Consider the following 14437-nt stretch of genomic DNA (forward strand, 5'->3'; position numbering starts at 1 on the left):
TTTAGGCAAAGTGGCATTTTGGACCAGGATTTGGACTGGTTTGCCCTTAATTTACAGGCTTTATTCCATTTATCAAATGCAAGCCCTCCATCTAATGTGAGGCGAAATCTGTTTGCTCAGTGGAAGGTTGTGACTGGCATTTGGTATGAGGAAGTAGAACAGACCTACAGACAGCGTGAACTGCAAAGATATATTTATATATTTTTTTTAATCCTTCATTTGTGTCATTTTACATCATTAAAATAGGGTGTGATGCAAGGATGCGACAATAAAATGAGAATGTAGACATGAAAACAAAAAAAGGAATAGTGTGAATTTAAATTAATTTAATTTCATTTTTCAGCGTGAAAATCAAAAGCAAAATTATTCATAGTAAATTTGAAATCTGGAAGAAATATGAAGTAATTCACTTAGATACTAGCTTTGTTTTGAATTCGTTAAAAAATGGCTTAACTATGAAATTCCGAAGGGTACGGTGAATGCACCTGTGAAACTCAGGGGGTTCGGTACCTTATGGTTAAGAACCACTGCCTTGGAGCAATGTGCAAGTCTTGGTTTCATTGGCAGTCAAAATTAAGAAAATTGTGTTTTTTTAATTGTTGACATTTTTCTACTAGAATTTACCCACAGGGTTTCAGATGACATTGGTGTTATTTCAGATAACACATGCAAACAAAGAAGATCTGAGGAAAGATTAGTTTCGCAAACAAGAACAAATGTTTGACTGGCAAGAATGATTTCCATACTGATGATTCCAAAGACAGGCTTATTGAAAAATAAAGCAAGTGCCAATTTTACAGATGAACAAGAAAGACATCATGGTAAAACTGGGAAAAGTCAAAAGACACAGAGGTAGAATTTTTTTTGAACAGACCTATATATTTACAGTAGTAACTAAACCAAAAAATATGCCATATAGTAGCAAAGGCACCAAACAATCATATGCCATCAACTCTATTGCTATTGGATCATTAAAAATTAGATTGGGTTGCACAAACATACAATATAGTGGATACTAACTTGAAAGAATTTATCTTAAAATTTCAACAGCACCTTTCACACATTATGTCACAATAGTTTGTACCTAAAACATGCAATGTGTTCCATCTTCAACAGCCATTCGTGTCTCCAGCACTTTGGTTTCAATTCTTCCCTTCTGGCACCTGCTGATCAGTTGTAGAAATCATACAGACATGAATTGGTAGCTACCCGTCAAGGGTAAAACTGTACAAAACCAAAACATTGCTCATGACATTTTCTACTTCAACACCAGAAGTATAACTGTATTCAGAACACATTATTATATACGGATGGTTGAGCAAAAAAAATAAACTATATATATTTTTTTGCCATGACTCAAATTTCTTTTTACACATAGCAAAAAAAATACAAAAAAAATACATTTTAAACCTACATCCTAAGTCCAAATTTGTGTGAATTGTCAGAAAACGTGCTGCTGACTGCCCAAAATATGGAAAAATTAATGGATGTTATCAATTAGTCACATCTTTATACCAAGAGGATGTTTGAGGAAAGAATTGATTAGATTAAAATTATCAGACAATATGTACAATCAAAACAAAATAAGCAAGTTCGGCAATTGAGAGTAAACCACATTTTGGATGCATGTATAACAAAAAGGTTGCTACAGCAACATCAAATCTTATACTATTGGTTGTTTTATTACCAGTGTTGTTTTCGTCAATGATGACTAGAACTAAAATATTTCGTCGACGAACAATTTTTTCATGACGATGACGAGACGATAACGAGCTAAAAACGTGTCTCCGGAGACTAAAACATAACGAAACGAATGTCAATTTTTGTCTTGACGAGACGAAAATGCACCATAGTTTTCAACACATGTTCACTATGTGTGACATTTTTATATGTAGTTAGTGCGTCACTCATGTGACGTGCTGCGCCCCCCCCAACTCACGAGTGTAATCTCCAGTCTCCCCATTGCTTGTTGTGAAACGCACACGGTAAGATTTGATTTCTTATCTTGGTAAGAGAAAATATGAAATGTTGCTTTAGCCTCTGTGCTGAGTGGTGATCTCGCACTAAATGTAACTCGGCGCAATAGCATAGCATTCCCGTTAGCATTAGGTTAATGCTAACAGTGAGCAATCTTTTTATTTATTTATTTTTTATACATAGAGTTCGTGGCGTCAGGTGGGTATAATTAATTGAAAATAATGTTTTCCTACTGCTTGTATTATCACCAAGTTTGTGATATATTTGTTGATGCTTGTAGAAGCTACAATATACGCTCGTCTGTCAATGTTCATTCGAAATATTTGGAAACCTTTATTTATATTTGTTCTACAGACGAAAACACAGTAAATATTGACTAAAATGAAATTGGTCTGAGTTTTCGTCAACAAAAACTAGACGAAGACAAACACATTTTGAAAGTACTAAAATATGACTAAGACTAATAAGTATTATTGTCCATAAGATGAAGACAAAAATGAAAAGGGCTGCCAAAAACAACACTGTTTATTACCTATATTTGATTAATTCAATATACAATTCAATGTTGTGCAAGGAAGCATGCATTGTGAGTGTAGAGTGTTAACTTTACAGATATCATTTTACCAGCGCGATCCAGACAGCTGTGGAATGTAACAAACTACTTCGGTACAGTACTTAAGTAGATTTTAGTGTATCTGTACTTTAATTGAGTACAAATATGAAGTGGTACCTTTTGACAGCACGTTTCAGTACTTTTTACTCCAGTACTTTTCAAATTGCCACCTGCGTTACACGTTACTTTTGTTTGTTTGTTGTTTATTTTTTTCCTCATTGTGAATTGATAGTTTCGTTTTCATGCCTCTGGAACCATCAATAAGCCCCGTGCAACTATACTGTAATTGAGCATTAGAGAGAACAAGCAAGATTAGGCAGGTAAACAAGATATTGACTAATAAAAACCAACAGTAGGAGTAGCGCGCCTTCTAATGGATGCTGCACACTCTTGTACAGAATGTGGGGGTATGCACCTGATAGTAGTTGCTTCCAATCCACCATTAAGGTAAGTTTTGGAGTTTTTTGAGCTTGTTAAGCTTCTGTTTGCAGTGCAGTCAATTTTACTGCCCCCCCTTTCTGCACAGTTTTAAATAAAATTGAGCAGTCAATTAATTTTCTGGTTCTTTGAATATTGGCATCTCTGTATATATGTCACAATTTTGCATTGGGAGAAAATACTTTTACTTTTTACTTGTAAATTTTAAAGCAAGTACTTTTGTACTTTACATTAAATATTTTTTCCTTAGATAATTGTTCATTTACTTAAGTATTTCGTCCCCTGTATGTGTACTTTTAAGTGTTTAAAAAAAAAAGGGGGAGAACTTCAACAATGGATCCAGATAATTAATACAGTGGTACCTCTACTTACGAAGTGTCTACATACAGAATTTTCAGGATAACACATGCCTGAACAGGAAAATATTGCCTATTGTTAAGAAAGAAATTTCAGGATACGAAAAGGCAAAAATCTACTTAGTTTACTCAACATAACACACTTATAGATTCTCTGCCATTGGCTATTGCCTAGTATTCCTGACATCCAATTGGCTAAGAGGGACCTCTACTATTTGTGTGTATCCTAGAGTCGTCTTCTTCATTCAACCCTCGTGTTCCGACAGCTTTGCATGAGCATTAACTTTTATTCTTTATTCTTGTTTTTTTTTTTTTTTTTTCATGATGCAAAACTCTGACTTTATGTTTATTATGCAATAATCTAATTGGAACTTGTATTTGTTTCATATTTTAATGCATTTTAAAAAGTTATGCCTGAATTTTGTGGGGCTTGGAACAATTAGGGCATTTACATGGAAAACGCGTATCTACTTGCAAAATTTTCAAGTTACGAAACTACTCGCAGAACCAATTCATTTCGTAAATAGAGGTAGCATATATACGTTTGAAATAAAACGAGACAATTCTGCCATAGACTTGGTCTGAAAAAGAAAAAAAAAAAGGTTAGGGGGCAAGTAACTAACTGTACACCTAAAATTGTATTGCCATTTACACCATCTAATAAAATGACCAATTTTTATTAGTACGAAAACATTGTTACAAAAAACAAGACAAAAGACTGAGGGTTGCTCCCATTTAAATCTTTATACTGTTCAGATTCTTTGAATGATTTGTCACATATTTGCTATCCACCTCATGTACAGTAGAAACTGGTCTAATATAAATATTCTAACAGTACAACTGCAGCTGTTGCACACTGGCACTGTATGTACACTATAAAGAGACAATTTAGCAAAATGTATACAATCTGAGCAGTGTTAGATAATTATCACATTTAATAATTTCATTCAGCTTGTCTCCAGAACAAAAAACTAACCTGAAGAGTCTTTTTTTGTTTGTTTTAGTAGTAGTTTCTGAATACAGAATGTTCATTTGTGCTGTTTCATTAGCAGGAAGAACCATACAAAATATAGTGGGGGTAAAAAGTCATTTGTTAGTTACTACTTGTTCTTTTCATCAGTGATAAAGGAGTTGAAGTTTATCTAGTTATTAGAGGCACCACAGGTCAGGACAATGGCAGTGAAGAAAGTACATCATGACCTCTAAAGTAGAACTCTGAGAAGTGGATACCAAAGGGCTCCACTCAGGTACGCATGCTTCATTCCACCTGATTGCAACAATGAGGCAATGCATGAATATTGCTTGAAGTGAATGTCTGAGATGGATGAGCCAGCCAACTCAGTGGTTTGAAGTTCACTAGTCCTGTCAAGGTGTCAACTGGAAGGTTTTAACACTGATTTTATTAGACAACCTTGGCTCACGAAGCAGGAATGTCAGGTGTAAGGGTGTTCGTTAAATCAACACTGTGTGAAATACATAAATCAATAGAGAGGTGCTGATATGTAAAATGGAATGTACACAAAGTTGTGTAGTATTCAAATGGGAATGAGCAGAAATATATGGTATCAACAAAACACTGAAAGAGAAAGAATTTAAAACTCTGTGAGCTCATGAAAAAAAACATAACAGACAAAGTTTAAAATGACAGAAATGTAGCCATGCTGCTACTTTGTAAAGTTGTTCTCATTTCCCTTCAGACGTCGATGGTCTCACTTCAACTCAACCTTCGCACTTCTTCATTTCGTTGCATTCACACACTTGAGTTTGGTTCCGCTCAGCTCGTTCGGGTTCAGTGCACTGTTATTTACAACAACTAGAGAGGTGCAATCTTGCTTTGTAAAAGTGCCATCTTGTTGTGTGTCTCATCAGGCAGACAGACCCACATATCCACAGGACAGCTGTCCGCCTATTTTGCCTGCTAACCAGGCAGTGTCAGCTGACAGGTTCCACTTCCTCAGTGCGGCTGACAGCCAACGTTAAGAAATGATGGCTGGACACCACCGCATAACCAGCAGATTGTCTGCACTCACTGACCGCTTTTTTGATAGCTTCTTCAGGTCCTTGTATTTGTCATCGCACAACCTGGATATAGCCTGGAGGTCAGAAACAAAAGAAAAATGAGGGCAGATTTTCTCACTTTTGAATGGATGTAAAAGATCCGAGCTGGACTTAAATGGAGTTAGTGACATAATTTGCCGCATGACACTTAATGACATCTGTTATAAGTAAAGATGTACCGATCGATCGGCATCCCAATCGATCGGGTCCGATCACGTCATTTTCAAAGTATCGGAATCGGCAAAAAAATATCGGACATGCCTTTTTTGATATGTATATATATATTTTTTTTTTAATTAAATTGTTTTCTATTTGTATTTAACGTTACAGACAAAATGTCTTACACTCATCCAGAGTCTTTAGTTTTGGCTTAAAGTAAGGCTGTTGAATTTATCGCGTCAACGGCAGTAATAACATTAAAATATTTCACGCAATTAACGCATGCGCTGCACTACCCACTCACGCATTGTCGCGTTCAATCTATAATGGCGCCGTATTACGTATACATAGAGCTATAGGTCAACGTAAAATGGATAGAGAGAATTCTGGCAGCTTTTGGAGCCTTTTTTTAATTGGCTAAAGCCTTACAATCCCTCTCTCAACGATTAGAAATATCGTGTGAAGCAATGTGGGGAAGGAAGGTAGAAGTTGATCTTTTTCTTAACACCCTATTTTATTTCCCAACGCTGAGAAGATATATCAATTGGTACCATTACGCACAGTCATGGTTGCACTTCCCATCATGCATTTGGGCAGAAGTTAAATGGCTGCAGTATCATTTACTGAAAGCTCATAAAAATCCACTAGATAGCAATATTTAGTCACAATATACAAAGTCACATTTATCCTTTAAGAATTACAAGTCTTTCTATCTGTGGATCCCTCTCACAGAAAGAATGTTAATAATGCAAATGCCATCTTGAGGATTTATTGTCATAATAAACAAATACAGTACTTATGTGCTGTATGTTGCGTGTATATATTCGTCTGAGTTTTATTCATTTTTTTCTAAATGCATTGCCAAAATGTATATGATTGGGAAAAATGATCGGGAATGATTGGAATTGAATCGAGAACAAAAAAAAAAAAAAAAGCAATCTGATCAGGAAATATAGGGATCGGCAGATACTCAAACTAAAACGATCGGGATCGGATCGGGAGCAAAAAAACATGATCGGAACAACCCTAGTAAGCATTCAGTAATGATAATGATAATGTCATGTCATAATTATGGCAATCTTATGACAGTTTTATGATGCCACTGTCAAATAAAGCGTTACCTATTAACCCAAATAAATCAACAAATAAGCCGCACTGGACTATAAGCCGCAGAATTCAAAATCAGTAAAAAAAAAAAAAAAAAAGGAGCGGCTTACAGTCCGAAAATTACGTTACTGATCCGATACCTCGGCAATTTATTACCGTATTTTCTGCACTATTAGGCCTATCTAAAAGGCTTCAATTCTTTTCAAAAGGCGATAGTGCGCCTTATAATCTGATGCGCTTTAAATATGGGTCAATATTGGTTCAATATTGGCATTCCATTTAGCGCAGCTCCATCTAGTGAATGCATAACGCAACCCCAACCATCTGCTTTGTCTTATTAATGTCTCGTCCCCAGCAAAAAGTGTACATGCAGGTTATGCTGTTATAGCGTCCCTTTCAGTGTTGAGACCCAACCTCGGCCCTTGATAAAACACAGATACATTTACATTATATTACATTATTGTTGTTGCTTTTGCTGCTTGATAAACATTTTACACTGTGTAGTTTGCTACTTACCACGTGTAACTTGCAGAATTTTTTTTTGTTCAGCCTTTCTAAATTGTTTTTTACGTAATGAAAACCATTGAGTATCAGTAAGAGTGGTCAAAGCTCACCTCAAGTTTCTGTGCCTTATCCCTACTGAGGGGTTCTAGAGGGAAGCTGAGGTTGTTCGCCTCTGCCAGGGAACGCAGGTCAAAGTAATACTTGGCGTAGACACTGGACGGCACGTTAATGTTGAATTGCAGAAGCTCCAAAAACTGGCGCTCAAGCTCATTCCTTTTGTGGAAAAAAAGACATGTTTGAGTAGAGAACATACTTGGCCATGTATTAAAAGCTGATTCAGTCAAGATATCCATTAGCTTCTGTTCCGTTCTTTCCTGAAGGTTATTTTGCTAGATGTGTTTTTATGTACTTTTTGGCGAGCTACGCACATTTAGGGGCATACAGCAACAGAACCTAAATTTAGCCGCTGTGACAACCAAACTCTGCCTGACAATTCTAACTGTGGCAACCATCCAGCTATTCTGGTGCATGTGTATTTATTTCACAAGGCAAGCAGAGGGTGCATCTGGTTGTCACCGTCTGTTCAGGCCTTTAGGGATTGGAAATTGATCTCCCAAGGAAATCTTTGCTGAATAGCTCAGTCACTGTCATGTGGCATCCGAGGAGAGCCACAAAGAAACACACAGACGCACGCACACATAGCTAGGTCATCTCCTGGGCAGACTGCCCAAACAGGTTGATTACAGTCATGGCTGTGGGATTTCTGAGGCCAAGGACAGGATCACAGAACTTACGGTTAGTCTAGTGCAAATTCAGGTCACAGCAGTGGTAATAACAGGTTTACGGAGTAGTGTTTCTTCTCCTTACAGTCAGGCAAGACTCCCTTCCATAGGACAGATATGGAATACCTTTTAGCATATGCGATGGTCCTCAAGGTGCTTTCAAGAGACTTTCACTAATCAGTCCAGAATAGGCATGTACCAGTATGAGATTATGATGGTATGATAGACAACCATAAGAAAAAATACCGCGGTTTCACTGTATCGCAATTATAGCTCTAAAATGTGTTATTTTGAGATGTAAGGGTTAAAAAAAATAGTTTTCCATAGAACAGGATTCTTTTATTTTTCACAACATATTTGCAAATTGGCAGCCTTTTACAATGGCGGAAGACTTTACAAAAGAACGCTAATAGTAGAGAGGAAACTAGTTAGCCGTCTTGGCATGGTAACTAGCCATGTTATCTGCCTCGTTAACAAGGTTATGTTATTTGTTTTAGCATCATTAGACACTCGTAACCAGCTTGAGTGAAGTCTTGTAGCTGGTGGGAAACATTCATGATAGCGTTTACTTAAAGAGCATATGACACCAGAAAAAAAGTCTTAAATGGCATTATTATGTAAATTAGAATCATATTTTGAGACGATTCGACTATATACAACAATTTAGCAAAGCGCAGATGATGAGAAATTAGTCTTTTAATCTGCCGGTTAGCCACGCCTACCATTATAGGGCTTTAGCGTCCCCAACAGGTGGATGACGTCAGCGGTAGACTAGGCTCATCGGTTTTACTATTCAGCCCATTGAGGGGGAATTGTTCAGAACGAGGAAAACGCGACGAAGAGAGCTGCAAAATGTCATTGTTTCAGTCTCTCTACTCCCAATATTTTTACAGGATATTCTTTTTATCCAAGTATTTTTCCCCAATAGCTTTATAAATGGCTTGAGAAGGACCAGTCAGCCCGTCGAGGGGGAACTATTCACAATGAGGAAAACGCGACGAAGAGAGCGGCAAAATGTCATTGTTTCTGTCTCTTTACTTCAATATTTTTACAGGATATTCTTTTTACCCAAGTACTTTCCCCAATTGCTAAATAAATGGCATGGTCATGACAAATAACAATCTTGTGCTAAATGGAATATAAAACAATAAAAATCCATTTATTCAAGACGAAATGGCAAAATTACTCCATAATGGTCAAAACAGTCGACTTCACCTTTACTGTCACACCTCCCGAACGATATTTTATGACACCTAAATCGGACATATGTAATTTCCCTTCCCCGGCTTCGGAGAATGTAAACAGACCAGAAGCAGTGACAGCTAGCCGACATGCTAACCCGAACCGAGGGATGTTTCAAAGTCTTCGAAGTGGAAAATCACACATAACTAGCCTGGATTATTTGACATGACGACCCGGTTGTCGAGTTTCTTTGCGGATCGGCAAACCGCCCGGCGGAGAGCAATTTACAGTTCGTTCCCTGGAGGAGGGTGGCTGGAGTTGTTGTGTAGCTAACGCGCTAACAGCTAACTGCTAATGAGCATGAGGATAGCTTTTTACATGCCTATCAATGATCAAACGTAAGTAGTCCTTTATTTAAAGGAATTTTATAGTGTTTACTTTGTAATCACTGTATTCGTATTTGACATAATACAAAACAAGATGTTTACTCACTTCCTTGTAAGTCCAATGGTCCCACAGTAAATATCCACGGTGAATGGGAACCTTTTGAAACTCCAAAAAGGCGCATACGCCTCTCCCGCATACAGAATGATTTTTCTGCAGCCGTTTGGCTGGCGTGATGCAAAAAATAAAAGTATTAATCCGCAAAATCAGCTGAATCCTTCGTCCTCATACACAACAGTACACTGTATAGTGAAGAGAACGTCTTCTACCGTACACGTCACAGCGCCCTCCTCCTCAATGCAAGACCGAAGCCGGAAGTCACTCATTTTCATGGCGCGGGATTCAAAAAACTAAATAAATATAGCGATCGCTTCCACACACATCCAAGCGGTCCATATCATTCAGGGGCATAAAATACCGCGTGTATTATGAAATAAACATGCTTTTTCGTGTCACAGGCACTTTAAATTTTGTGTAAAGTGACGGATGATGCTCATGTACAGTGCCCTCCATAATCATTGGCACCCCTGAAAAAGATGTGTTTTTTAGCTTCTAATATATGTATATTTTTTTCCAAATAATATGGGACCTTAATGGAAAAAAAAGAGAAAAATCCAACCTTCAATACAAGTGCATTCATTCAGTGGGGAAAAAATCCCACATAAAGAAAAAAATATTTGACATCAAATAATGTGTGTCACAATTATTAGCACCCCTGGTGTTAATACTTTGTACAACCCCCTTTTGCCAACGAAACAAGGTCTGGGGGGACTGAGATGGCCATGGGAGGAGCTTGATTTTGTGTCTGGTGAACCATTTCTATGTAGATTTGGCCATATGTTTAGGGTTATTGTCTTGCTGAAAGACCCAGTGACGACCCATCTTCAGCTTTTGAGCAGAGGGCAACAGATTTTGATCTAAAATGTCCTGGTATTTCTAAGCATTCATGATGCCATGCACCCTAACAAGGTTCCCAGGGCCTTTGGAAGCGAAACAGCCCCACAGCATCACTGACCCATCCCCATACTTCACAGTGGGTATGAGGTGCTTTTCAGCATGCACATCTTTCGTGGCACGCCAGACCCACTTAGAGTGTTTGTTGCCAAAAAGCTCAATCTTGGTCTCATCTGACCAAAGCACACGGTCCCAGTTGAAGCCTGGGACCGTGTGTATTTTTGTGTTCTCATTCACACAAACTTACACTCAGCTCACAATAATACACAATATAGTTTTCATATCACTTACATGTCCTCAACAGTGATATCCTTGAGAATTTGGCAGTAGTCTACATTCCACACCGCCTGGTCATCCCAGACTTTGGAAGCCAGGAGGATGGCTCCTAAAACAATACGCTTCCAGTTGGCGGGACAAATGTCAATCTCAGCATATGTCAGGAGCCTCTCCAAATAAACCTATTGGAAAAGATAAAGTAAATATTGATTGTGGCACAGTCTTAAAGTCTTTTGATTTTTAGCCAAATGCTGTCCCCACTCCATCATCTTCAAAAGAAAACTTCAGTTTTGTTTATTGTTTGAATAACTTCAAACTTAAAATTATTACATATGACTAGAGCTGAAATGATTACTCGAATAATTAAAGTAAATTGATTTTAAAAATTGATCGAGGACTTCTTTCCGCCTCGAGGTATCATTTAATGTTGCCATGACATTTTGCCCGGACTACTTTTAATGTGGCACAATGTACAGTGGGGAGAACAAGTATTTGATACACTGTCAATGGGTTTTCCCATTGGCAGTGTATCAAATATCTACAGGTAGAAGACAGAGGCGGCGGATATATTTGATTTCAACAGTGCATGACTGTAGAGGTAACGACAAAGAAGCTCGCGAAGAGAAGAGAAAGGCCCCAAGAAAAAGCAGAAAATGTCAAAGTGTGGGAGCATTTCAAGTTGGACACCTAGGCAAACACTGGTTAATGTATTCACTTTAAGACAGCGCTTGCATAACACTATAGCACGTCTTCAATGCTGTAGCTCCACCGAAGGCACCCAGTTTACTCCGAGAGTGGAGGAGCGATACACTGGACAATGTAAAATTAAGTTAATGTAGCTCTAATAAATAAGATTAACTTTACTGTACCTTGCTTATGTAACGTTAGCCCTGCGGAGGGCTAGGCTTCTATTAATTACGACTACTGTCGACGCGTGGCTAATGTGTATTTAATACAGGCTTTATTTAATCTGTAAAAACAGAGCTCTGTAGAGTGATGAGCGTGTAAAATAAAAACAATCAAGCTAACTGTAAACTTTAGTGGAAGAGGAAGTACTGGACAAAGTACAGTACTGTAAATTGTCTGGACCTTTTCAAATTAAAACAAAAAAAAATTTGGTATCTGATCGGGTCTTACTATGGGCAAATTCTCAAAATCAGTTGACCCGGGACATCCCGAACACGTACTATCCCAAATGTGAAAGCACCAAAACATGCACCCATTTAAAACAACTGGACTCACCAAGGTGACAATGGCACACTCTGCCGTAAGCTGTGCAGCACTGAAGAGCGTCCTGACAAAGCGATAAATTTGCTTCTGTTCAGGGTCATGTTTATCGTAGTCAGGAGGAACTTCAGACTTCTGCAGTGAATATAAAATGCACAATGCATAGTGGTTACAGAAATATATACTCAAATTGGTAATGTTGAGTGAAAACAAAATACAACACAATGGACCTATGACAAAACCACACCCCCAAATCAGAAAAGTCAGACATCAGCCGGACACTTGAATGTATTGTGTGGTCGTGACTTAAAACAGATTTTTTCTAACTTTAAAATTGCAAAAACCCGATGGCGTCACATTGTGCGTCGGGTACCTGTAATTCCGAGTCCTGGGATTGTGTGTGGGGGGGTGGTTTTTGTATGCCATTTTCAAAGCCTAATAGAGGGCTTGCCAAATGCAAGCTATGGATCAGGCTATGTCGTTGACCACATAAACAACTGAATGTCAAGAGTCTCAAAGGACACTTATGCTTGTTAAGTTACCGTATTGGCCCGAATATAAGACGGTGTTTTTTGCATTGAAATAAGACTGAAAACGAGGGGGTCGTCTTATATTCGCGGTCTAGACATTATACCCATTCACGACGCTAGATTGCGCCAGATATCGTTGAAGCGATGTTCTGTCATGACAGATCTCAGCTACTCTCAAGTTAAACCAGTTTGCATTATTTTATTGCAAGGTTTTCCTTATTCAGATTTGTTTCAAGACTACAGTTAGTTAGACTTCACTTTGATGGTTAATGCAGTTATTGCAATTTTGTTGTTTTATCACAATAGATTGGTTTATTTACATTTCAAAAACCAGAAGCCATTCATTTACGAATGTGATTGCACTTAAGTTTACATATTTAAATGTTCAGATATTAAGATTTGAATGAGGCAAAATAACTCTCTCAAATATATTGTTATAATCATTTGTTTCGGATGTACTATAATTATTTTCTGTATAAAAATTAATTTGGTGTTCAAAAAGTCTTTTTTCAAACTTGAGTCTTGAAAAAGAGGGGGTCGTCTTATAATCAGGGTCGTCTTATATTCGGGCCAATACGGTAGTTAATTTAATGATCGATTTGTAAAAGAAATAATATTTTATATCATGTAGTAGAAACGTAGACTTAACTATTAACGTAGTAAACTATTAAACTATCTAAGCTGCCAAGACCCCAGCACTGCAAGTCCAAAGTAAACACCACAAAATTTCTACAAAGATTGGAATACATACTTACGTTTGGTCACGGACGCACACGAAGGAAAGGTCTTCTCACAGACATCATAGCATGTGGCTGCGGTCAACTTGAATACACACCGCTCTCACCGTCTGTCTTAAGCATTTGTTTACGCCGTATTCATGCTGCACATGTATGTTTATTATGTGAGTTGTTTATTTAAAACCTCTGGAGGATAATATTGAGAATCCAACTGAATGGAAAAGGCTGCTTATTCATCGCAACAAAAGCTACGGGAAAAAATTTGACAGAACACATGACAACGTTACAAAGTAGCTAACAGTATAGCTAGTTAGATATTCGGCCTGTGGGGTTTCTCATTTTTAAGTTATTACTGGTAGCATTTCACCTCGATTATAATAATGATCTCCTCTTTGCAAAGTTTAATACCATGGACATACCGCTCCACTGCATACAGCAACCCTCTCTGTTTGCTTCTATATGAAATTCATAAAAAATATTTTAAAAAATAAAAAAATAAAATAAATAAAAAAAATAAAAAAACAGGTCTATTGCCAGCTGCGGTGGTGCAAATTCAGAAATTTGAACTCCCGCCACCGTTCATAAATCTTTCGTTCACTCAGTCACTGTCACCGAGAGAATTTGACACAACCTTGGGTTGTCAGCATTTCCAAGCAGGCGGGGCTTTGCAATAGGTCCATTGCAGAAAAGTCAACGTCAGTCTTTCAAGCAACCAAAAGGGTAGTCTCCTTTTAAAACCTGTTTAATTTACTGTTGCATAAATTTATAGCAGTATAAACATGCTGCACAGCAGTTCTCTTACCGACAATGGATGCAGCTTCTCATCGAATATGTCTAACAACATTCTTCCGTCGACCTCTCTGGAATAACAGGAAGAACATCAAACTGCATTTAACATTTGCTGAGTATAATATCAGTTCAATAATGCATGAATGGGCTATTTAGCTGGTCACTTTACTGCTGAGCTCCCACAATCAGAAGTTAAATTCTATATATTGTCTTACCTGTTCTTTATGTGGTAAAAAATTGCAAGTGCTACACTGCAAAACAAGATAAAATACCATTTATTTATATATAAATATATAAATATTTA

The 14437-nt window shown here is 37.6% G+C and overlaps 1 protein-coding gene across 4 annotated transcripts in view; it reads right to left on the reverse strand.

The window, feature by feature from the left end:
• Window positions 1-1173: 1173 nt before the first annotated feature.
• Window positions 1174-14437, reverse strand: part of ccny (cyclin Y) — a 70975-nt gene continuing 57711 nt past the window's right edge. For 3 of the 4 annotated variants that reach the window (XM_057824014.1, XM_057824015.1, XM_057824016.1), the window contains 6 exons: window positions 14349-14384; window positions 14147-14204; window positions 12093-12212; window positions 10866-11032; window positions 7323-7485; window positions 1174-5477 (listed from right to left, as the gene is read on the reverse strand). In XM_057824014.1, the coding sequence (XP_057679997.1) occupies window positions 5361-5477; window positions 7323-7485; window positions 10866-11032; window positions 12093-12212; window positions 14147-14204; window positions 14349-14384 (661 nt within the window). In that variant the 3' untranslated portion in view covers window positions 1174-5360. The remainder of the gene's footprint in view (window positions 5478-7322; window positions 7486-10865; window positions 11033-12092; window positions 12213-14146; window positions 14205-14348; window positions 14385-14437) is intronic. The other variant, XM_057824017.1, reaches the window with a different exon arrangement.

This window comes from Corythoichthys intestinalis, chromosome 20, assembly GCF_030265065.1.
Source record: "Corythoichthys intestinalis isolate RoL2023-P3 chromosome 20, ASM3026506v1, whole genome shotgun sequence".
Taxonomy (NCBI): domain Eukaryota; kingdom Metazoa; phylum Chordata; class Actinopteri; order Syngnathiformes; family Syngnathidae; genus Corythoichthys; species Corythoichthys intestinalis.